General features: G+C 47.7%; 1 protein-coding gene across 1 annotated transcript in view; it reads left to right on the plus strand.

Moving 5' to 3' along the window:
- The window catches only part of Disc1 (DISC1 scaffold protein), a 166,412-nt gene that overhangs the window by 123,863 nt on the left and 17,115 nt on the right, over window positions 1-25,434 (plus strand). Inside the window, exon 11 of the mRNA XM_029532416.1 lies at window positions 11,161-11,428. Coding sequence (XP_029388276.1) covers window positions 11,161-11,428 — 268 coding nt within the window. The remainder of the gene's footprint in view (window positions 1-11,160; window positions 11,429-25,434) is intronic.

Consider the following 25,434-nt stretch of genomic DNA (forward strand, 5'->3'; position numbering starts at 1 on the left):
AGAGAGAGAGAGAGAGAGAGAGAGAGAGAGAGAGAGAGAGAGATTTTATGAATACACTGTTGCTGTCTTCAGACACACCAGAAGAGGGCATCGGATCCCATTACAGATNGTTTTGAGCCACCATGTGGTTGCTGGGAATTGAACTCAGGACCTCTGGAAGAGCAGCCAGTGCTCTTAACCCCCGAGTCATCTCTCCAGCACCCCCAGGGATGGGATTCTGCGGGAGCCTCTTGGACGATTTCTCCTGGTTGCTGTGCACACAGGTTTAAAGTCTGCGCTCGGGAGTGAGATTGTCTAGATCTGAGTGTGATCCCTTCTTGAGCTGCGGCTGTTCACTACTCAATAAATCTCTCCAAGCCCCCTTTTTCTATCATAAAAATGAGACAATTGCAGAAGAAGATAAAGGATGCTTCTTATATGCAATAATGACTGGATAAATGAGAGCTATTATTCAACGGTAGCAATATAAAACCACAAAAAATATGATGGAGTGAAAAGGATCTGCTGCGAGAGACAGGCGCTGGCTCAGCCAGCAAAGTGCTTGACGTACAAACACAAGGACCCAGATCCAACCCCCCAAACCCACATTGTAAAAAGCCAGATGTGGGGGGTACAGGTTTTAATCTCAACCCTGGGGAGGTAGAGACTTGGGGATTTATGGAGCTCACTGGCCCTGCCTACTTTTTTAGTTTCGAGTCAATGAGAGACCCTGTTGTGGGGAAAGGGGTGCCTCTTCGGGCCAATGCCAAGGCATCCTGTCTCTCTGAGTCACCCGCTACAGGACAGTATAGTATAGAATAGAGTTTATTTAGGGTATGGGGAAAGAGAGAGCGAGAGAGAGAGAGAGAGAGAGAGAGAGAGAGAGAGAGAGAGAGAGAGATGAAAGAATTAAGCCACTAAGAACAGCTAAGCCAATGTGGAAAGAGAGGGAGAGGAAAGAAGGCCCAGANAGAATAGAGTTTATTTAGGGTATGGGGAAAGAGAGAGAGAGAGAGAGAGAGAGAGAGAGAGAGAGAGAGAGAGAGAGAGAGAGAGAGAGAGGTCTTACAGGAGTAGAGGCTGGCCTGAACATGTGGAAAGAGAGGGAGAGGAAAGAAGGCCCAGAGAGGGAAGAGGGCAAGAGAGTAAGAGACTAAGGGAGTGAGGATGGGGCAAGCAGCCCCTTTTATAGTGAGTCAAGCACACTTGGCTGTTGCCAGGTAACTGTGAGACGGAGCCTGGAAGAAATGCTAACAGACCCCATCTTAGAAAATAAGGTGGCTGGCACCTGAGGTTTCCTTTGGCCTCTCCCACATCCACACATCCACATGCACATATAAGAACACTCAAACAATTCCACGCTGGGAAAAAAAAACCCCACAAACTCTTATTTTCTAAAAGCAAGAGAGACTCTCTTGCCTTCCTGGTGATTCTCAAGGTCGTGGCAAGTTCTCAACCTCCATTATGTAAACAGTCTGCTCCTTCTGTTTGCCTGCCCTCTGGCCAGATGCCTACAGCTCCCGCAGAGGGTGGAAGGAAAAGTGGTAATTGAGTCCTTGTCAGTGGCTCTGGTGGAGACCGAGAGCCTGCGGTGGTTCCCACACATAGCATCATCTACTGGCCGAGGTCCTAGAGTCACCTGCTGCCTTCACAGCCACATACCTGGCACTGGAGCTTGTGAGCCGGAGAGCCCTGACCTTGCAGGGCCCAGGAACCAGCTGTTTGGGTCTCCTGAGCTCTGCATCTCTGCATAGTGACCCTTTGTAGATGTCCCAGAGCATCTGGGGTTGCCACAGCTCCCTATTCTGTCTCTCTTTTGATAGTTCCCAGAGACAGTGGACGTGTCACCTGGAGAAGATGGTCCATAAAGAAGCAGACGTAACCCTGGGCATTATGCCAGGAGGGCCACTGTGTGACATGGTGTCAGCCCTGAGTGAGCCCCTGTGAGGAGGGGGCGATTACTGATGTTATTTCCCTTGTCCTTGACTTGTAATTATTACATGGATGTGAGGCCGTTTTTTAGAGATAGCCTGTGCTACATAGCTTTTCCTGGGGAAATTGAACAAATGCCCATTCACCCCAGCGAGGGCCTCTGGGACAGTAATTCCACCCAAGTCCAGCTTGGTGGAGCAAGGAGTTCATTGGGTTTACTTATAGGTGATTGAGTGGGGGTTCCTCACAGGAACACAGCAGCTTTCAGGCAGCTACATCAACAGTTTCCGCCACAGCGACTGCTAACACTTACTTAGACATCCCTAGGAGGGGGCCACTTCTGGGAGAGAATGCGGGTGGGCTGGTCTCACAAGTATCTTGTGACGTTCAGCACAAGTACCCTGAATCAAGGTTGATAAAGCTATGTCACACCAGAGGACACTTCCAAAAACCACTTCACTCTCAGACTTCACATTCCAGGGTGGCTTTCACACATTTAAAGACAACCATTCCTGAGTGTCATGGTGTGTCCTGTAATCTTAGTGCTTGCCAGGTGAAGGCTAAAGAATTAGGAGTTCAAAGTCAGCCTTAGCTACATGTTGAGCATCGTGAGTTTGAGGCTAGCCTGGACTATATGAGACACTGTCTCAAGAAAAGACACACAAAGACGATTACCAGGGAGTATCCAACCTCCGATGAGTTTAACATACTCAAGGCAAAAGTCTTTTTGATGCATTTGGCCATGAATTGAGAAATTAAAGAGCCATTAAGCTTCAGTCAATATATCAATGGCAGAGATCCAATTTGTCTTTAATGAAACGAGAAGAGTTTTTAATGATTCCAGGGCGTGTTGAGATTGCATGATAGTTTAATTTGACAACATGCCATGAACCTGTGACCTCCAGACAGATGGGTTCTAAAGTCTCTGCTTCTGGGGGGGGGGCGGGGGGAGGTTCTCAGACCCTCCCTCTAGAAGGTGGGCATTTCCAAGACTGCCAGTGACTGCTCTCCCCTGCTCTCACTGGTGAGTCTGAGCCACAGCCACAGGAAGCACATGGTTGATGTAGCATTGCCACGGGGTTCAGAGTCAGTCTGCTCCCACTCCCCCCCCCCCACCTGTCTCTCCTTCCTGTCCCTGCCGCCTGCCTGTGTCCTGCGGCTGCTATGAGAGCATCTATGATGAGGGATGAGTCAGGTGCAAACACACCAGGCTCTGCACCATTACAGCTTAATGTCACACCAGCATGGAGTGCTAGATCCCTCCTCAAGCCGCAAAGAACTCCTTAGCCTCATTCATCCCAAACTCGGCTATGCTCTGTGTACGAGAGCACTGGCGTGTATCCGCACACTTGGCTTTTCATGTGGGTGCTGGGGACCTGTGCAGCAAGCAGTTCACCCACTGAGCTGTTTCTCCAATCCCTTAGCTATGCTAAAGAAAAAAAAAATCCCCAGACCAGTGAGATGGCTTGTTCAGTAGAAGCTCTCACATGGAGCCTGATGACCTGAGTTTGACCCTTGAGACTTACGTGGTAGAAGGAGAGAACCGATTTCTTCAAGTTGTCCTTTGATTTCCACGTGTAAACTGTAACACACATGAGTATGGGTCACACACATATACATACATACATACATACATACATAAATGTAATAAAATTTTTAAGTTTCCAGTAGAAATCATATAATTATTTCCTGGACAAAGCCTAAGGTGAGAATCACTAAGAGATGAGTTGTGACAACTACACAGACCATCTGGCCAAGTTATTTCCTTTATTATTCTGTAATCGAGACTGTAAGCAATGCCGTGGTTTCCCCAGAGGCACCGCATCCGCTGGTGCAGGCGGGTACAGTGCATCAGCCGGCTCAAGCCTGTCTTAATCAACTCTTGCATGGGTTTCTCTATTCGTTGCTCTCAGTGGAACTGTCCTTGTTCTGACAGTAGTGTATGGCAGTGCTGGCAGTTACAGGATGGACGGAAGTGGCCCCCGAGGCTGCTGTGGCACAGGTGTGTTCATTTGTGTGACTCACTGGAGTGTGAAGGGGAGATGGGGCTTGAATGATATCTCCTCCTGTTGCTGGTCAGAAGGGCACACTGCCCCTGGAGTTTGCCCGACCCCACCATCTCTAAGTGACTGTGAGTCCTTTCAATAAGAGCAGGGGGCTAGTCAGGTTTAGGTGAACAGTCTGAGAGCAAACGTGGTCCCACGTAGGTTTCAGCATCCAAGAGAGACCAATCTTTTGACGTTGTGACATAGCATGTTCATCTACAAAGTTCACTATGGAGGACCCCGCCAAATTTTTCTATCGTAATCCCCTGGTGTTTTAAACAAGTCGCAACGTGTTGGGTCATTCTCATGGCCATGCTTGGCCATGTGTGGGATGCAGGCAGCAGTGGAAACACCTGGGGGACGTTCACACAGAAGCCTGGAGCCTGGTTCTCGTCTGAAACTCCTTTAGTCTGAACTCTTTTCTGACAACCAGCAGAGTAGTGCCCAGAAATCCCCAGAGAGATGATGCTGATCTCAGGTGGGCGTCAATTGGCTGTCCCACATATCTTGTCTTCTTGATGGTTCTTATACTACTGGCTTTTTGGCTTTGGCCCACTGACCCCCCCAAAATATTAAGCACAGTCAGGTGATCCCCCCTTGCTGTTATTGACTTGGCTGCATTTGGATGAATACCTCCCTCCCCATGGGACCTCACAACCCAATGTGGGGAGCAGCCTGCTTCTCAGGGGGAGGTAGAGAGATCGGGTAACTTAGGAATCATCTTTCTGGTGTGGCTCGATGGACCCTGGGGGCCTTCCATCTGCTAACCTTAGAGAAGAATACACTCCAGGACTATCTCTACAGCAGGGCGTGAAAGCCCTGAGAAGGCCTTAATAAGATCTTCTTTGTCTCTGGGTGGAGAAGAGCAGGACTCAGGGCAGAACAAAGCGTGGTCCAGCTCCGTGCTCTCTGGCACTGCATGTGTGTCACTTAACCATGCACAGAGGCTGAGAGGCCACCACGGGCAGGACAATGGGACCTGGCTCGCCTGAAGAGCTGGAGCTCTCGTAGCTGAGATGCAGAAAAAGCCCAGCGTCCTCTGATGGAGCTGAAAGCTTGAGGATAGTCTGTGCACCCTCCAGATTAGGAACTGTGTGCTCAATGCCAGTGGGAAACACACAGAGAGGCAAATATTTGCTTGAAGAACGTCTTTCTGACATTACAAGGTACGTTTCTCCCCTGAAAAGCCGGTCACTAGCTAACCCTAGTCCCGCATTAGAATCAGAGGAAAAAGATCTCCACAGCAAGAGACCCCTCGTTTGGTACATCCAGCGGAGATAATGTGACCAGCATGCAAGGCACTGAATACTGATAAGGCTGTGACAGGCCAGGCTTAGACTCAGTGTCACATTTAGATGGTAGCTGAGAGATGAAAAGCAAACAGAAATTAATCCCCCTCCAGGAATCTCATACACATTCACTTAGCGCTAGCCTGCCGCTCAGCGGTCTGTCTCCCGTTGTCCCCATTAATAACTATAATCAAATGTCCATGATCAGTTTCCACCAACTGGGTAATTGCTCTGGCTCCCCCATTCTCTGGGATGGGCAATGTGTTCGCAAGATGGGGCAGTTGTGTAACCGTTCTGTCCATGTGAACTCCGGAAGTCAGCCGTGCCCTGCAGCTGTGAGTGTCAGCCCACTTGCTCTCCGTGGAGTGAAGGAAGGAAGTAATTTTATTGTGCTATTTTTAGACTTCAATTTAGATTTCAGCTGTTATGATACTCTGAGTGCCTGGATGGATAGAGATGTCTGCACACAATTCCTCGGTACGGTTCTGAGTTGGCCCTGGGCCCCGGCAGGTCTCAGATTTCTTCTCAGCCTGTGACCGCAGCAATGCCCTGTCACAGTAGCTTCTCCTGCAGCTTGAGACCTGCCGGGTCATAGGATGATGGTGCCATCATGCACTCACGGTGCTTGGCAACCAGATGTTTTCCTTTTACCTGAGGAGGTTCAATCTGCCCTCTCCTATGCATGTCTAATGGGCACCCCACAATTCTCTGTAAGTAGACTCAGTTCATGGCCATCTTGCAGTTTGAGACAGTTTCCTAGAGGTAGTGGACGAAAGCTCTGACAAGAGGGTTTCCTCTCTCACAAGCCAGAAGGATGAGGGCACTGGGCCCGCCTTTGCCTCCGCCGTGGAAGACGGCTCTGAACCTCAGCAGAATTCCTAGTTCTCCAGCATTAGGAGTGAAGCTAGCCTGAAACGCCAAGGGGTTTCTGGGTGTGTGCCAGACGTACCCGCCTGAGCCTGTTGGGTGTCAGACACATGCGTGTTGGCACCTGTGCTAATTCAGATCTCCATGCCTGAGAACCAACCCTGTAGATATTGGGACACAGTGGCCATTGACCCACAACCTATTCATCGCCGGCACAATTTGTAGCAGAGGCACCAACCGTAACATCACACACTGCCACCTTGAACTGTACAGGTCAGAAAGGCGGGATCCTAACAGGACTTCCCACGTGACCTTATAAAGCGATCTGTGCTCAAGGCCTCTTCTGCTTCTTCCTCTTCCTCCTCATCCTCTCCTCTTCTCCCTCATCCACCCTCCCTTTCTCTTACTTCTTCTCCATCAAATTGCAGACTTCTTAAATAACCTGCCATGACCTGGATATCTATGCCCCATCTCAATTAAAGTATTGATCCTTACTTCCCCAGTGCAGTGGCCATTGGGGTATGACCTTCAGCAGTTATAACATTAGCATCTTTGCTTCTCCCGCCATACAAAGACACACCCAGATGTCGTCATCTACAGGACTGTGAACCCTCAGCAGACACTAGATTTTCTTGATCATATATACATTCAAACTTCAGTATATGCATACATATATATCTAAAAACATCTAGATATCTCTGTTTTGTCCTTCCGAGCTGCTTAGAAAGCTTTCTTCCCCTTAGACATTGTACAGATAATTTGAAATTTGTGTTTGTTTTGTTTTGGGCTTGAGCAGTCAAGAAGCCAGACCGAATGGCCCTTCCATGTTTACTCTGAGACTTTTTTTTTTTTTTTTTTTGGTTTTTTCAAGATGGTTTCTCTGTGTAGCCCTGGCTGTCCTGGAACTCACTTTGTAGACCAGGCTGGCCTCGATACTCAGAGATCCGCCTGCCTCTGCCTCCCAAGTGCTGGGATTAAAGGTGTATGCCACCACCGCCCGGCGAGACTTTACTTTTTAATGTAGCCAATTCCACAACAACTACCACCAGGAAGGCTTCCCTTTGTGAACCTTAGGATGGGTAGGTACTTTTCCAGTCTCTCTGGGTGGGAGTTCTTCCAGTGATTGTAAGCCAAATACTTTCCTCCCATCCGTTGCTTTTGCTCAGTGTTTCATCACAACAGATAGGGAGCTAGGGTGCCCATGTCTGCGATTTGTTGATAACCTGCAGCTTTGGGAGTGTGTATGTAACCCATGGTGGGCTGGCTTTCCATAGCAAGAAAGGAAAACAAGTCCTTCTTAACGTGTGATTTCTGAGATGCCCAGACTCCCTCAACTGAATGATAGAGATCTGCTTGCTCCAACACAACCACTGCGGTTCGTTCACAAATGGTGTGGTGTGAACGTGGTCACGTCTTAGTAACTCAGAACCCCGCCCCATGGGGGGGGTGCCTTCAGATTCCATGTAGACAGTAGCCATCAGCTAAGCTTTCAGGGCCATCGTCTCTGATCTGCTAGCCTGGTGACTCCAACATGGTCAGCTTCCTTGCAGGGCAAGAATCCAAGAAGATCCAAGAGGAAACCACATGGCCTTCCTCTCTTGGCAGTCCTGAGCCTTGTTCCTACCAAGCTAATGTGACCAGTGGACAAGGTTAGCCTAGAGTCCAGAAAGAGGATAGGCACTAGGTGTTCGAGTGTAGGAATGGCGGAGTTCAAAGTAGGTTTTGAAGCCTCTACAGTGTAGTGCTAATTGTGAGGTTGTTTAGGGACTAAACGGCAGAATGGTGTGATAGACCTGTGGAACCTCCAGTACTGAGGACATGGGGCTTCGTCTTGTCAGTTTGGTTGGATTGTGAAGTGACTAGGAGGATGCACCCCTGGGTACATCTGTGAGGGTTTTTCCAGAGGCGATAAGAACCACCTTGAATTTAAGCAGCACCATCATATAGAGGGGACATGTTGGAAATTGCAGCACTGGAAAGTCCGAGAAGGACGGATCCCTGGGACTCCCAGCCAGCCATCATAGCTCAATCTGCAAACTCCAGACTTAGTGAGAGACCCCAGGCTGACCTCTACTCTAGCCTCTATGTGCATTCACACAGACACATGAATTAAAATCAGGTTAAACTTCTTCCCTAGGTAGTGAAAGGGCTAAAGAGATGGCTCAGTGGTTAAGAGCATTGACTGTTTTTGCAGAGGACCCAGGTTCAATTCCCAGCACTTACAAGACAGCTCACGACATCTGTAACTCTAGTCCAGAGGGTTGGACGTCCTTTTGTAGTCTAGGCTGATGCCAGGCATACCCGTGGCTCACAGATATACATGCAGACAAAAACCCAATCACATAAAAAATTAATTAATAAAAAATAAGGTAAATCAAAGAATAAAATGTAAACATTTGTAATAGTGATGTTTTTCTCTCTGTTGGAGATTTTAGTTGCCCAGGGAATAGAAAGAATGCAGACACATGCTTCGTGTTTTCCTTCATCATGGGATTGTAAAAGAACTTGAAGATTTCAAAGTTTCCAGAGAACAAGATAATTCCTTTAAAGGACAGTGTATCCGGAGGGATGGGTTGGTGACAAAGACTGAAACTTCAGGTGTCTGTGTTAGAATTCAGGTCCCCAGGGTTTGGGTTTTGATTTTGGTTTTTTGTTTTGAGAGAATGTCTCACTCTAGCCCAGGCTGGTCCAGAAATCATTACATAGTCAAGGCTGGCATTGAATTCACTATAATCTTTCTGCCTCAGCCTCACACGTACTGGGGTCACATCCATGAGCCACTATGTCCAGGATGTTCCTACTTCTACAGTAGAGAGGCAGGCTGCCTCCCCAAATCCCTGTGTGCCAGCATCATTTCCAACAAAGCATGGCCACACTCCGTCCTGTGCTCTGTTGATCCTGTAGGCCTCCTTTAGCTTTCGAGAAGATGGTGGCAGTGCTGGGGCCCAGCTCTCTACCCAGACCTCTGAGCTACTACAGCTCAAAATATCATCCCTGTCCTCCCAAGGCTCAGAGGCTCTGAGTCACTGGTGGAACAATTTTTGTTAATGACCCAATTACTCTCCTGGGCAGGAAGAGCAGGCATCTCCCCACATACAACCAACCATGACTCTCTTTAGTATAAACAGATGCAAAGAGCAGATGGCTCAGAAACTCAACCCTTGAAGAAACTGAGTCCACAAGGAACACTACCGCCTTACGCCCACATACGTGGCTTGTGCCTCTGAAATTGACACCTAGACTTTGGTGGGTGTGTTCTAGAGACAGCTCAGGACCAGTCCCACTTTCACTCAGATGGGAGACTGCCATATTTCACTAGTTACTGTGGCATTGCACAGGTTATAATGAGGGAAGCTGTTGACCTCTTTCCTGGGAGCCTTAAGAGACCTGCAGCTTGCCTGATGGTCTCCACTGGCTCCTGGGGTGCAGGGGCCACAGAGAAGCTTTGACTGTGTTGGGTCCCAAACTGGAAAACATACTAGTGAGTATCTTCAGTTTAAAGAGGAGAGCGGGAGAGAAAACAAAGACTCTACATTAAGTTTGCAGGATGATAAAATTATAAATTCTGGAAATCAGTCATGCCGGCCTAGGAAATGTTAAAGATCAGCAATTCCGATAGCAAGTGCGTAAGGGTTTTGAAATAAACTTCTGTTGTTGTTTTTTTTTTTTTAATATTTAAAGTATTTGATATTCAAAGATTTAAATGTACTTGTGTGGATATGGCTAGAGAACTTCTCAGACAGAAATATAGACTCTTGAGTACCTTTATTAGAACTTTAAGAGAGCAAGAAGAAAGATTGGAAAAATGAGGCTCAAGAGAAGCAATGAAGAGTACGTTTTGGGGCTGGAGAGATGGCTCAGTGGACTGCTCTTCCAGAGGTCCTGAATTCAATTCCCAGCAACCACATGGTGGCTCACAACCATCTGTAAAGGGATCTGACACCCTCTTCTGATGTGTCTGAAGACAGTTAGAGTGTACTTATATACATTAAATAAATAAATAATTCTACAAAAAAGGAAAGTATGTTTTGGTGTGTGTGTATATGTATATGCATTGGTGTACATATATGTGTTAGTGTGTATGTATATGCATTGGTGTATATGTGTGTGTTAGTGCGTATGTATATGTGTATGTATATGCATTAGTGTATATATGTGTGTGTATGTGTTAGTGTGTATGTGTGTGCATGTATGTGTTGGTGTGTGTGTGTATATATATATGTGTGTGTATGTGTTTGTGTGTTTGTGTGTGTGTGTAAGTACTCACACATGTATGCACATGTATGCTATAATGACCATGTAGAAGTTAGAAGAAAAGATTTGGGGGTTGACCCAAGTTGACAATAGATGTCTTCCTTTATTTCTTTCCACTCATTCACTGAACATGGAGGTTGCCATTTCCACGAGACTCTCTGCTCCACACACCCCAGGGATCCCCCCAGTCTCTACTTCCCAGCACATGCCGGACAGTGCTCAGAGATCCATCCTAGATGTCTAGCAACGTGGTAGAGTGAGAGCTGCCCCCAAGAGCAGGCTGTGTACGCTGAGTCTGAGACAACGTGTTTCTGTGTGGGAGGCATAAGTGGGTGTGTACTGCTGGGCAGCACAATGGCACACAGCAGAATGGCAGGTGACATTAGGTCCCTGCTGGCCTGGGCCCAGGCTATATGTAAGTCAGATACAATGTCTGCTGGGAGGATGAGGTGTGACATTCCAGGTAGTGGAATAGCACCTGCGGAAGCCTTGGGCAGAGCTGGGCAGGACAGAGGGTAGGATGTGCCGCACTGGGTAACTCTTCTTGGAAGCATAAGTGAGATTCTGGGTGTCCTTGCTGACCAGACAGCTAGGAAGGACCCACGTGAATGTCACCATGAACACAGACACACAGGTTTGGCCCCTCTGTGCCCCCCAGTTGATAAGTTTTGCCTCTGTAAAATGATGTTGGGGGTGTGTGTGTGAAGTGACCCCTGACACAAACACACCATCGATCGGTAGTGTGAGCCGTTGCTGGGCTAATGTCCGTGCCTCTGCCTCTGTCCTGGCTGCAGGTGCCCGCTGCTTGGGAGAGTGTGGAGAGCCGACTTGGAGGCGTGTCAGGTGCTGGTGCAGAGCCTGCAGCTCCAGGAAGCAGGCAGCAGCCCACAGACAGAGGATGAGGAGCTGGTGCACAGCATAGGAGAGGCCGCCCAGACAGCTGCCCTGGCTGTCCCTCGAACATCCCACCCCGAAGAGGAAAAGTCCCCCTTGCAGGTGCTCCAGGAGTGGGACCCCCACTCAGCTCCCTCACCACACTGTGCTGCAGGCCCACGGAAAGAGGTTTGTCCTGTGTGTGCGGCTTTGTCGGGGGCTCATTGTGTGCAGTTTGGGGATAAGAACAGAACTCTGAGTGTTTCCATAGACCCTCATGAAGTTCTTAAAATGAATATAACTCTTGGGTATGATAACAAAATAGCATATACCTGTTTGAAGCTTAAAAATGTAGATAAGCAAAAAGAAAAGCTTGGCATATTAGCTTTCTTTTTAACCTGATTTTAGATGCCCCCATTATTCTGAGGAAGTTAACATAGAGTTATATATAGTATGCACTGTGTATCTTATTCAACATATGTTGTTATACAGACCATATATTATACATCACATATTTTATTGTATCTCTGGAGCCTATAGGTTATAATGTATCATATATGAATTCAAACATTCTAATGCACTTATGCATGCCATTTTCACCAAAAATAGATCATGACTAATGTTTGGAGTTCCTGTTTCCATTAAATCAAAGCAAAACAAAAAGTGGAAAGCTCTATTGCTTGGCCTGATACGTTCTGATAAATTTGGCCTGAAAAATGTGCATTTCTATTAGAATGTGATTTTACTTAATTTTTTTTTTTTTTTTACATCAGAGGCTGACCCTGACCAGTGGAGAAGGCTCCCTCACCCTTCCCTTTCCCCTTCCTACCCTATGCCCAGAGGGGCTTCTCTGAATGCAAGTCCTCCTTCCCTCTGGGGCTTCCAAGTTCCTTATTCATTGGCTTTCAGGCATTCTCTCAGGTCCTCACTTTGCTAGACAAGAGTTTGGCTATAGTGGCTCCCGGCTCACAATATCTCTCTTTGACTTTCCAGTCTCATTCTATCCCTTCATCTTTGCCAAGACTCAGTAAGATGTGAGGGTGGGTGGGGAGAGCACCCTGGCCAGCCCGTGGGCCTCCTGCCCCTGGGTGGGGCCAGAGCTGTTATGTTAATAAACCCTGTACCCTGTGCTCAGTTTAACATATGGTTGCTGTGTCTACGCTATCTGAGGACTGGCCCTGGTCCTATATTTGAATGCATGTCCCCCATGAGAAGATGAACAGTGTCACTCTGGGTCCCTGCTGGCCTCAGCTGGGTTGGCTTTAAGTAAAACCCCTGATTTGAATGCTCTATCTGAAAAGCAGCAGAACTTGCCAAATACTTTAAAGCTTCTCAGGGAGCCAGTGTTGCAGCAGAAAGGCAAGCCATGAGTCCACTCCAGGAGCCTGAGGCCAGCAGAACCTTCTTCTCCTCCTCCTCCTCCTCCTCCTACTCCTACTCCTCCTCCTCCTCCTCCTCCTTCTTCTTCTTCTTTTTTTTTGGTTTTGGTTTTTTGAGACAGGGTTTCTCTGTGTAGCCCTAGCTGTCCTGGAACTCACTCTGTAGACCAGGCTGGCCTTGAACTCAGAAATCCACCTGCCTCTGCCTCCCAAGTGCTGTAATTAAAGGTGTGTGCCACCACTGCCCGCCCAGCAGAAGCTCATAAGGGTGAGGCGAGAGTATTTTGTTATAACTTTTATTTTAAAGTGTTTGCTGCTGCTCATCTCCGACCATACCTGATTTATAAATCAAGATTTGTCACAAGTGTACGTAAGAAAAATTATTCTCCTTGGGTTTGATGATATCTGTCGTCCCAGGTGAGCACTGAAGTGTCCTGGAACATTGTCCCCACGGAGAAGCTATTGTGAGCACTTAGCATTTAGTGAGACCAGCATCTTTTGGGGGTCATGAGTGTCTTGGATCTTAAGATGGTTAGGTGTCTTTTGGGAGGAAGGGCAAAATGACAGGACCAGAGACCAGTCTCATTGCCTGGCAGCTGGGAAAAAGAATCTGGGAGGGGTGAGAGATGGGTTCAGTCTTGTGCTATAGTCATCTGATGTATATGTCTGAATCATGGCTTTCCAGCAAAGAAAAGAATGGATATTATTGCACATAACTTTCCAGAAGTGACTAAGAGTTTAAAGCAATGTCTGCCTGCCTAAAATCAGGACTGTACATGAAACATGGACTTGGCTCAGGATTCGAGTACTCAGAGTGAGAGAGGCAGGGCGTGGAGGTCTGAGCCTGGAGTCTCTCTGTCCCTGCTGCTGGTAGGCCATATTTTCTTATCCACTGAAACAGTACCAGTAACAACATGGGCTGGGGACGGCTCACTGGGTAAAGTGCTTGCTGTCTAAGTGTGAGGATCTGAGTTAAATTCCCACATAATAGGCTGGGCATAGGCGTGCAGGCTTGTAATCCCAGCACCAGGGAGGTGGAGACAGGAGAATCCCTGGGATTTGCTGTGTTTGCCTAACTGGTGAGCCTCAGGGCAGTGAGAGACCCTGTTTCACAAAGAAACAAGAATTGACACCCAAATTTGACTCTGGTCTCTATATGCACACACACACACACACACACATGGTCTCCCTGTGCACACACATACAGTCATGCACACCTTTTTCACACACATGAACATGCATGCAAGCTCATACACACATACCTGCATACACACATATACACACACACAAATGATCTCCTTGTGCACACACATACACCCATGCATATCCTTCTCAAACACATGAACATGCATGCAAGTTCATACACACATACCTGCACACACACACACACACACACACACACAAATGGTCTCTTTGTGCACACACATATGCCCATGCATACCCTTCTCACACACATGAACATGCATGCAAGCTCATACACATATACCTGCACACACACACACACACACACACCACCACCACCACCACCACCAACAACAACAACAACAACGGCTATAACAATCAAGAGAGAACAATCAGAACAAAGTTTTTAGTTGCATTAATGACCTTCCCTGCTATCATGGCCAAATGCCCAACAGAATCAGGAGAGGACAGGACATCTTTGGCTCACTGTTTCAGAGGGCTCGGACGGTCATGGTGAGGTGTGTGTGTGTGTGAGTGAGCAGCCCGTGGCACATTAGTTGCAGACTCTGTGCACTTGGTAAAGCCTAGCTCATGCTGTGTCTCTGCCTTTCTGGAGACCACATCTCAAACAGCTTTTGCTAATCCAGTTTGCTCCCCATTATCTGGAGAACTGAGCAGTGAACTAGACGTGTGCCTAAGGAGAGAAAGGTTTACCAAAGGGGACGTCCTGCTTGTGTTTGTTGGAAGGCTTTAGATCCCTGAGGCTCAGAGGTGTGCCGGTTAGGGGTCCCCTGGTGAAGGTGCTTTTGCCTTCCTGTCTTGCTTTTGGGGGGTGGCTATTGAAGTCTGGGGGATGATGTGTTTATCTTGAGGCAAAATGTTCCTTTGCTTTGCAGCTCCAGGTGTGTTTGGCTTTGCAGGGCTCTGTTGTGCCGGGCCACCCCACACTGGTTTGTTATTGAAGCATGACACCCTAGGGGCAGGCAATTGCTTTTCAATCCAAATCTTCCATGACAAATCGTGGGCTTCTTACAGAGGTCCACAGGGAAACGGTTTCAAAGCCTTTCCTTGCTTATCTGGCCAGCACAGTGATACGCATTTTTGGAGGCACATTGTTCAGGGAGTGAACACCAGCCCTGTGGCTGAAGGTCCCTGCCAGGCTACTCAAAGCCATTACCTTCATTCTGCAGGCAAAACCCTTGGCTCAATGACGCTTTGTTCCAGAGGAAGGCAGCAGCCCGGCTAAGGCATGCGCGTGCACAGATTCTGAGAGCCCTTTCCTTTCTAACGTCCTGGGAGTTCTCTGCAGAGCCTCATGCTGCTGATGGCCCTGGTTTATAGATGGCTCCAACCTTGCACAGAAGCCAGGCAGAAGCTGGGGGCTTGGGGGGCAGGGAACAGCATTCCGGGCTCCTGTGCCGACTGTGCTGACCCCAGTACCTTTGGGATCCTTTCTTTCCCGACTGTAGCCTGCCTGCCCACTCCAGCTGCTTACTGGTTCTAATGAGCTCCTCTCCTGCCTAGTTCCCCGGGCAGCATGACTCCTTCTGACTTCCCTTTGAGCTGTGTCCTTCCCAAGCCAGAAACTGCCACCAAGCAAGCTAAAATAAGCCAGAGAGAAGCTGGCGTACCGCGGAGGTATCCCACGCCGTGCATGCCTTTAGCAACCAGAAAATCGCTACTGCTTTCTGCAAGCAACGAAACCAGCAGCAAAGACACAGCAGACACCTTAGCTTTGTCTCTTCTGAGGCTGGCGTCCAGAATGTCAGGGTACCCTTCCCCAGTCCACAGAATCATATCTCACAGAGGACAGGCTGACAAAGGGGAAAAGTGTGACAAATTTATTTAATCAAAGTTTTATGAGACACGGGAGCCTTTAGAAATAGATCTGGGCTTTTTTTTTTTTTTTTTTTTTTGTCTTGTCTTTGTGTTTGTTTGGGATGTCCAGGTTTGAGGGAGAATGGACAGTGCTATGGTTTAGACAACAAACATCCCTCTGAAAGTTCATGTGTTAGGGCTTAGACCTTTGCTAGTGGCAATATTTTGAGAATCTGGGGATATTATAGGAGGTGCAGTCTAACCCTGGGTCAGTGGGAGGGTCTGAGGGTGGCCTTTTGGGGGCACGTTGTCTCTCGCCCCTCCTTGTCTTGCTTTCTTCTTCCTGACCATTGTACTTTGCATACGACATGTTCCCTAAAGGCTCTCTGATTTGAACATTGGGTCCCCAGTGGGTGGCACTGTTTGGGAAGGCTGGAACCTTTACCTGGCAGAACCTCCTTGAGGTAGTAGGTCACCGAGGACAAGCTTTCTGAGTGTTGTAACTGGGCCTTACTTCTTGTTCATTCTCTGCTCCCTAATTAGAGGTGTGGTGTGACTAACCCGCCTCCCACTCATGTCCTCCTGGCCTATGAGAGCGAGAGGTACCAACCACCAGCTACGCCCCCGTACCAGCAGAGAAAGGAAGCTGAGATGTAGGTACCAAGCCTTCGTCCTTCTTTGCTTGTTGACTGTGGTTACAATGTGACCACTGAACACAAGCCCCTGGCCTCTGTGAGCACCTCATGGGGAAAGACTATAGCCTTGACCGGTTGCGTAGAATGAGCCCTTTCTCCCTGTAATTGCTTCTCCCAATCTATTCTTATCACAACACACAAGAAACTAAGACACAAGGTAAGAAGATGAGCGGTCATCTGTTCCTGCAAATTCCACAGCCATCAAGCTCTGTCCACTCACAGGGAGCCAAGCAGCCCTGTGTTCAATCCTCTTATCAACGAGCCCAGACAAACCCTTCATCTCTTTACAAGGCGTAGGATGGATGCTGCATGCTTTGGTCACTGTGAGAACAGGGATCAGAAAGGGGGGGAAGTAGAGATGGAGCCCACAAAGATGCCCCAGATTCAGACTCCGCAGACCAGCATCAGAGGGCTGATCTAACTTTATTGTTTATTACATGAGCTTATATATTTAACCTTTTAGCCAATTAGGGTAGGTTTATGTATTCAAGGGCAAATCGGGGTGCAACCTGTGTTGTTTAGCCAAATCTGACTTGCCTGTCTGGGAGCCTGTAGGGGAGGGTCCAATCCCCCTGTGGAGATGTCTGTGAAGGCAGGGAAGCAGCCACAGCCCTGGCCTCTGGTCCTTCGTGTTGTCTCGCCGGTATGCTAGGAGCCCCATCAGATCATACACTGTATACAGTGGATCAGTACTCTTCAAGGAGTCGCAGGGATTTGTGGCACCCCCATTTCCTCCCCATTTCTTCCTCTACCAGGTTCATCTCCACACCCCCCACCGGTCAGAGCGCTGAAAAGTCACAATACAGAAAATCTATATGGAGAGTCAGCAAGCAGTTCATTGGTGAATGACCTTGGTTCGGTGGCTCTTAAAACTTTGGAACTAGTTTGTTGGAATGGATGTGGAATAGTTTGGAAATGTCGATTAGGGAAACCAGAAGCTGAGCGGAAAGGCCGACGCTGGGCCACATTCCTGAATCTCAGATGGGAACGATGTCTGTGTTAGGAATTCTACATTCCTGTTACTTTCTAGGAAACTGTCCGAGCCCAACAGCTAAACTGAATCCTTTTCTCTCCAGTTAACTATAACAAGGATTTTGGCCACAGCAATGAGAGCTTCCGGTGCAGGCAGGTGCGGAGGACTGTGCTTGGACCCCAGGGTGGACCTAAGGGTAGCGGCGAGCGGGAATGTATCCGTGCCGTCTGCTCAGAGTCCTCTTGAGCCATCTCTGTTGCACCCCTTCCCCCGTGTAGGAATCCGTCCACCCGCAACAAGCCCCTCAAGTCTTCTTTTTCAGACACTGCAAACACAGACATCCACTTGTTAATCACTCACTGTAGCAAGTGGATCAAAGTCTTCCGAGGGGTCTTCCTGGTGGCTTTTGAGGGCCACTTCTTGCACGTGCTTTACGTACAAGCTACCATCTAGTTTCCAGTTGTGGTGTCTTTAAAGTGGACAGAAGGCTTGAGAGACACTTGCAAAGCAGCCCCCAGGGGCCGGCTCCTCTCTGCCTCTCTCCGATACTGTTGTATCTTTCCAAGGCTTTCCATTAAAAGAAATGAGCATACGAACTTTTCCTTTTACAGTAACATTGCACTGTTTTGTATGGTACATATTTAAATGATATAATTAGGATTTTAAGTACAATTGGCATGAATAGGTTTAGAAACCATTCAACCAATCAGAATTCAAGCTCTCTGCCCTCCAGCCTGGCCTTGGACCCTGGGTGTGATGGAAGGAGCAGGTGGGTAAGGGAGGGCTTTCCTCTGTAGCCAGTAAGAGGGTCCTTCCTGCTGGTCCTTTTCTGTTAATTAATGTCCCTGCCTGCTGCCAGCCTCCTTCACCTGCCCCAGGGAAGGAAGTTGGCTTCTCTGATCTGCCTGCTTCCTGTACTTTTGGAAAAATGTGGAATCACTCCCTGTGCTCCAGGGCCCAGGGTTGGGGCATCTGCACTTCCTCCATTAATTAACCATAGCTCAGTGCATCTGAGAAAACAGACCTGAGGGCCCCTGGAGTCTTCCACCATGGAGACTCTTTGTCATTTGCTGGCAAAGGCTGAGGCATAGACAAGCAGCAGGGTGGTCACAGTCACCACAGGGTGGCAAGGACACCCTCACACGGTAGCAACACAGGTTCCACTAACAAATGCACACTGTCGTCCTTTGGCAGCTGAGAGACTCTCCACCCCTGCAGGGCATCCCATTTCTAGAAATGGAATACCACTCTATCCTTCATCACAGCTAGGCCACATCTCATTCCTCAGCAGGACCAGGGCAGTTAAAGACAGGATCTTCCTGTTTCCCAGAGGCTAGTTGTGAGCCAGCACTAACTATCCAGGCTAGAACAGACAAGAGGTGGCTGTGTAGAGCAGACATTTGTCTTACATATGTACGTATGTACATATACACGCATATGTGTACACACACACACAAGGGGCCTGGCTGTGTAGAGCAGACATTTGTCTTACATATATACATATGTACATATACACACATATGTGTGCACACACACGCACACGCACACACACACACACACACACACACACACACACACAAAGAGGCCTGGCTGTGTAGAGCAGACATTTGTCTTATATACATATGTACATATACACACATATGTGTACACACACACACACATTTGTCTTGCTATCCCTTCCTTCCCAATTAATAGTTTAATACTCTTCTGTCTGTCTATACTGGGCATCTGTTTTTCTATCCACCAGTACTTCTCCCTATTTGTACATTTATGGGGACCCTGTTCATAACCAAGCAGGCCTCATCTCTCTGACATAAGTCGGGGCAGATCCTGACAAGGTAGAGCTACAGTATGAGAAAGGGAAATGGCCCTTTCTCCACTCCATCTGGGGGATACCACGGTGCCTCATGAAGGGCAGGCTCCGCCAGCCTGAGTGCCACCATCTCCAGGCAAACTGCAGGTACCATGGCTACAGAACAAAGTGGTGCTGGTTGGGATGGCAACAATAAGACTCCAGGAAAGGCTCGCCTTTGAAGAAGGTGGCTCTCAGGGTCTCGTTGTCACACATGTTTGTTTGTGCTACACTTTAAGACTTAGAGCACACAAGGGTGACAGGTGGCACTTGGTCCTCTTCTCCTAGGTCTGCCTTACTCTGCCAGTCGGAATCCTTAGCCACAGATGTCTTAGAGTTTATTCCCATGGAGGAGTCCCCAGCTGTGGTCTGTCTACACTTTCTTCTTTTAGAAAAAATGTTTTAAAAGATTTATTTTTATTTGTATGTCTGTGTGTGCCACACACATGGGGGTATCCACAGAAGGCCGAAGAACGTGTCAGATCCCCTGGAGCTGGGGTTGTGGGTGATTGTGAACTGCCTGATGGGAGTGCCCAACTCAATCAGGTTGTCTGGAAGAACAGTGAGCACTCTTAACCTCTGAGCCATCTCTCCAGCTCCTCTCTGTACTTCCTTATTCAAAGGAGTCCTGGTGGTGTGCTGTCACTGTTCCCAGATCCTGAATGTTCATGGAGGGAAAATGTTCAAGCACTGTCTGATGCTGTAAATCTCATTTGCTGACTGGCTTTCCTCAGAAGGTCCTATTGAAATCTGGTCTGCTCAAGTTTGGTTTTGTGCAATTTTAATTTGTATGTGTGTGTGTGTCTATGTGTGTGCATGTGTATATGTGTATATCTATATATATACATATATATGTATGTTTGTATTTATCATGTATGTGTGTCTATGTGTGTACTTATGTTTATGAATATATGTGTGAATATGTGTTTGCATGTATATAAATGTGTGTGTGTATATTTGTGCATATATGTATATGTGTGTACATGTATATGCATGTGCATGTATATGTGTGTGCATGTATGTGTATATGTGTGTCTGTTATGTGTGTGTATGTGTGTGCATGTATGCGTATATGCATATGTGTATATGTGTTTGTATGCATATATGTGTATATGTGTGTGCATATATGTATATTATGCATGTATATGTATGTGCATGTATGTATATGTGTGTGCATGTGTATATATGTGTGTGTATGTATATGTATCTGTGCAGAGGCTAGACATAAACTTTGGGTGTCATTCCTCAGGCCCTGTATATCTTGTCTTTTGAGAGAGGAGCATTAGCCTGGGATTGACCATGAAGGCTAGACTGGTTGGTCAGTGAACCCCAGGGGACCTCTGTGCCTCAGCCTCCCCAGTGCACACCAGCACACCGGGTCTTTTACATGGGTCCTCGTGCTTGTGCTGCAGGCACTTTACCCACTGAGCCCCATCCTGGCCCCTGGTTTGCTCAACATTGATGCCCAAGCCCAGCATGTTGAAGGGAAGCAGCCCAAACCCTCCTGAGTAATCCTGCCACACAAAAGGCAGTTTCCCAGGTCCTTCATGTACACTGGGGCAAGGCCTGTTCTCACTCTGCAGTCTGCTATGGGAGGCTTTGGTTCTGGTTTTTGGTTCTGTTGAACACTAAATAAAACCAAACACATTTGTCATAAACTTGCATCTCAAAGCCTGCCCTGAATGAGCGCAGGGTACTTGAAGACAACTAGTGCCTTGCTCAGACCTAAAGAGGTCTAAATGATTCAGATGCCTTCTGCCCCTACAGACATCTGGATGCTTTTAAAAGAGAAGCCCACCCACTCAGGGTGTGACCATACAATGTGGAATTTAGATGACTGTTTCTAGTATAGTAAAGATGCACCGTTGGAGTCTTAATGTGTGCCTCTCTGACTAATGGAATTTACACAGTGACTGTATCTCTCAGCATGGGTGTGGAGAGTGAAGCTTATCACAGAACCTATTTCAAATAGATTCGAGAGATATTCTTCCTGTGTCGGACGGGCATTTGTCTGAGGGAGTGATTCTTTATGAAGACTGTATTTTTGAAGGAAAGATACAGACCATAGAGCATCCCTGGAATGCATTTGCAAAGAAACTATTCTGGAAAACAGCCCAGAGCCCATGACTGCAGCCATAAGCCAAGGAAAGGCATTAGCTCATCCACTAAGCTCCGGCACGGTGGTAGTCGAATCTGGTTTACCTCAAGCTGTAGGAAAGGTAATGAGACCTAGCAACAGAGCAGACATCCTGGGGCTCAAATCGAATTTTGGGTTATAAGCATGTGGTGTGTGTGTGTGTGTGTGTGTGTGTGTGTGTGTGAGAGAGAGAGAGAGAGAGAGAGAGAGAGAGAGAGAGAGAGAGAGAGAGAGAGGTGTAGGGTGTAGGGTTTTGGATAGTGTCCATAGCCTGGCAACTTCTAAATGCAAATGGCTTGCCAGCTACTGGAGAAGTCTACTCAGTTACCTGTCTGTAGGAATCTCATTCCTACCTGACTGTAGGAATGAGACTGTGTGTGTGTGTGTGTGTGTGTGTGTGTGTGTGTGTGTGTGTGTAAAGGTGGGCTATTACAGAAACTTTATTACATGGCTGAGGAAAAGAGGGGCTTGTGTGAGCTGGCTAAGTTATGGTAGGGGACAGTAAACAAGATGATAGCTCAGGCAGATTACATTCTTGCCTATCAATCAACACACACACACACACACACACACACACACAAAACCACCACCACCACCAGTAGAGATTGACAGTGACTTTGGAATCCAGCCTGTATGATTTCCTGTATGAACACAGACCCCTCAAATCCTTGTGATAGCTGACTTGTTACTTGGCTACAAGATTGTCCTTGTTCGGTTGGTTGACTCCAGTGTCTCATCCTGCCTCTTCCCTTAGACTGGCTTTTGAGAACAATTTGAGAAATTAGTTACTTAATCACTCTCAATCCCTGTATATAGCCAAAGAGGCAGCCTGTCTGCTTGAGTTTGCAGGGGGGTCTCCACTGATGGTGACATTTCTGAAACCAGAGCTCACCCCACCTAGCAATGACTTCAGTGAGCTTTCCAAAGTGTCACATTCAGAATGATAATAGTTCACAAGACTTTCTCTTGCTGTAGTTCCAGCCTGATACTGTTAACCCAAACACCCATAATTATGTATTCCCTGACATATGAACTCCAGTTCAAAACCTCTAAGTGTTGGTGTTTCCCAAATGTTCTATCCAAGGTTCTAACCCTCCTTATGGGAGATGAAGCAATGTACAAAAGCCCTCAGGGATGTGGAGCATGGAGTAATGTCCCCACTGTGCATTTGGGTGGACATCTTGCCAGCCACTGGATCTGGGTTTAGAAATACGTTGTCATGAGAATGTTCTGCTCATCAAAGGGAGTCGTGCTTTCTGTTTTAAACCTGGCCCCTTGGTCTGGGAGAACAGGACAGAAATGTAAGATTGGCTCTCTTTCCACACAGCTGAAAGGGTTTATCATGGGCACTCAAGCCTGCAGGATTGACCACAAGGTGACTTGCAAATGATGTTTGAAATGTTGTTGGCTCACTTGGAGGGACTGCCTGAGAGGTTACAGAGCATCTTCTGAGGCCAATAAAAAGTGGTATGTGTGTGCATAAGTATATGCATGTATGTATGCATATGTCACATGATGCTGTCTAGGTGTACAGGAAAAAGGGATCTTCTGATTTAAGAATTACAAGGTAGGAGAGAAGCCATCACTGGCATCTCAGAAAAGCCATCATGCAGTACTGGAGAAACTGGGGTTCTCAAGTCTCATTAAAAAATAAATTAAGAGCAGATACAAGCAGGCTTGGGATCAGAGAATGCACTCAAATAATGAAAGCTTACAGACAATTTGTTAGTGTTTAAAAGGAAAACCCCAGGGCAGGTAAGCTGTAATACTGTGGGGAGGAGAATGGAGACAAGAAGCAAGCGTGGACATGGTGTGGGTGGCCACAAGTCAGGCAGAGGGACTTTAGGGAAAGAGACGGAAGCCTAAAGCATTAGTTAGGGAATTTTAAAGCATATGTAGACCCTGGCCAGCCACCACAAGGAAAAGACAGAGGAAAGGCAAAATAGGTTCCTCAGAAAGCCCTGCAGGCCCAGTGGAACCTCAAGGGTGCTGAAGCAGGGGACAGGAATTCTAGGGAGAAAAAAGTCTGTTATCTTGAGGTGAACCCACCTTCCACAGGGTAGACCCCGCCCAGACTCCTAAAGTGAGGTGAACCCACCTTCCACAGGGTAGACCCCGCCCAGACTCCTAAAGTGAGATGAGCCCACCTTTCATGGGGTGGACATCAGTCAGGTTCTTGACCTGCCCCACAGGATTAACCCCAAGTGGAGACAAGGACCTGTCCCCACCTGCAGACAGACATTACAGGACTTTCGAGGACCCACCTGAAGTAAACTTAAATGAAGCACAGGGACTTCTATGTAGTTAAAGTGTATGGCCTTTAGCTGGGGAAGTCTCTCAGCTCACTTCTAGTTTATCCTAACTCTTCTGGCCTGTGTCCCTGCACGTGGCCGGTGTCCCTGCATGTGGCCGGTGTCCCTGCACGTGGCCCGTGGCCCTGCACGTGGCCTGTGTCCCTGCACGTGGCCTGTGTCCCTGCATGTGGCCTGTGTCCCTGCACGTGGCCTGTGTCCCTGCACATGGCTAGCTCTTTATCTCCCTGCTCTACTCTGCTCTCCCGTTTCTGCTTCTTCCTTGTCTCCTTTGGTTCTTGGCTTCTGCTTTGTATCCCTCCTGCATCTGTACCTGCCCAGATATTCCATCCCATACTTTCTGCCCCAGCTATTGGCTTTATTGTAACCAATCAGCAGTGAGACAACGCCTGGTCCATCTCTTTGGTTGCCTAAGGCATTAAAAGCTGCCCAACCCTCACCTTCTGGACAGGTGTGGAAGAACAAGCATTGCCACACAGAAAACCCGGAAATGTGCCATAGAAATGACAGAATCCTGTCAGAACCCAGCTCTCTGCTGGCACAGAATCAACAGGTGAAAATACAGAGACACACCTCAATACAATGTAAGGAAAGTTCACCCCAACATTGAGACAGATCCCATTTTCAACACATATGTGCATGTATGTGTCCATGTACACATATGTGTGTTCATAAAATGCTGTTTTGGTCATTTAAGGCTATTTAAGGTCATTTAAGCTGTCCCAGAGGCATGGGAATCACCCTAGCAGGTTATTCTGGGCTATGCTCAGGCATGGGCAGGCATTTGGTATTTGGACTTCTCTCTCTGGCTCTGCTCACTAGCTTGAGAGCACTGTCTGGCTAGCACAGTCTAAGACACAGCAAAGCTTCTTCAAGACTTTCTGCATTTGCTTATATTCTCTTGCCGTCACCAAGTGCCTGAGGCTGAATCCTTTATAAAGAAGAGAGGTATATTTGGTTCACAGTGAGTCTAAAAGTGCATGCAGGGTCAGGCAGCCCCATTGTGTGGCCTCTGGTGAGGGACCCTGTGGCTCTATTACCACACTAAGTGGTATTACATCACACAGAACAAATCACATGGTGATATAGGAAGCTAGAAAGCCCAGGCTTGCTCTTTTATAGCAGTCTTCCAACAGTAGAGTAACATTGGATACTGGCATTAATTCCTTCTAAGGGCAGCACCTGGCAATCTAGTTACCTGCCATACTGGAGACTAAGTATGGTCTCACCTAGTACTGCCATACTGGAGACTAAGTATGGTCTCACCTAGTACTGCCATACTGGAGACTAAGTATGGTCTCACCTAGTACTGNCATACTGGAGACTAAGTATGGTCTCACCTAGTACTGNCATACTGGAGACTAAGTATGGTCTCACCTAGTACTGTCATACTGGAGACTAAGTATGGTCTCACCTAGTACTGCCATACTGGGGACTAAGTCTTTCCCACAAGGGCCTTACAGGAATAAAACAAATCTAACCCTTATCACCCGGGAGAAGAGCTCAACAGGCATTGACTGGAGGCTGTCGTGAGGGATGCAGCAGGGTCAGCTTCTGGGGCTGCGGCGATGTCAGGACGCTGGTCTGTTGCAGCCTGGTGGGGAAGAGTTTGTGTGGACAGGGCTTCCTGATCACAAGGGTTTAAGAACAAGGGTGTGAGCCAAGCCAGGAGGGGAAGAGCTGGGCTGTGAGGCTGTTCACCGTCTGTGGATTCTTGTTCCTCTGACCCACAGGGAAAACCAGTCACCCCTCTGGGTAAATGACAGTTAGAGTGTCTACAAAAGTAAAAAATATATATAACAATTTGAATTGCTGAAAAGATTGCTCGAGGGGCAAATTACAGGAGG

The sequence above is a fragment of the Mus pahari genome, chromosome 20 (genome assembly GCF_900095145.1).
Source record: "Mus pahari chromosome 20, PAHARI_EIJ_v1.1, whole genome shotgun sequence".
In the NCBI taxonomy this organism is placed as follows: domain Eukaryota; kingdom Metazoa; phylum Chordata; class Mammalia; order Rodentia; family Muridae; genus Mus; species Mus pahari.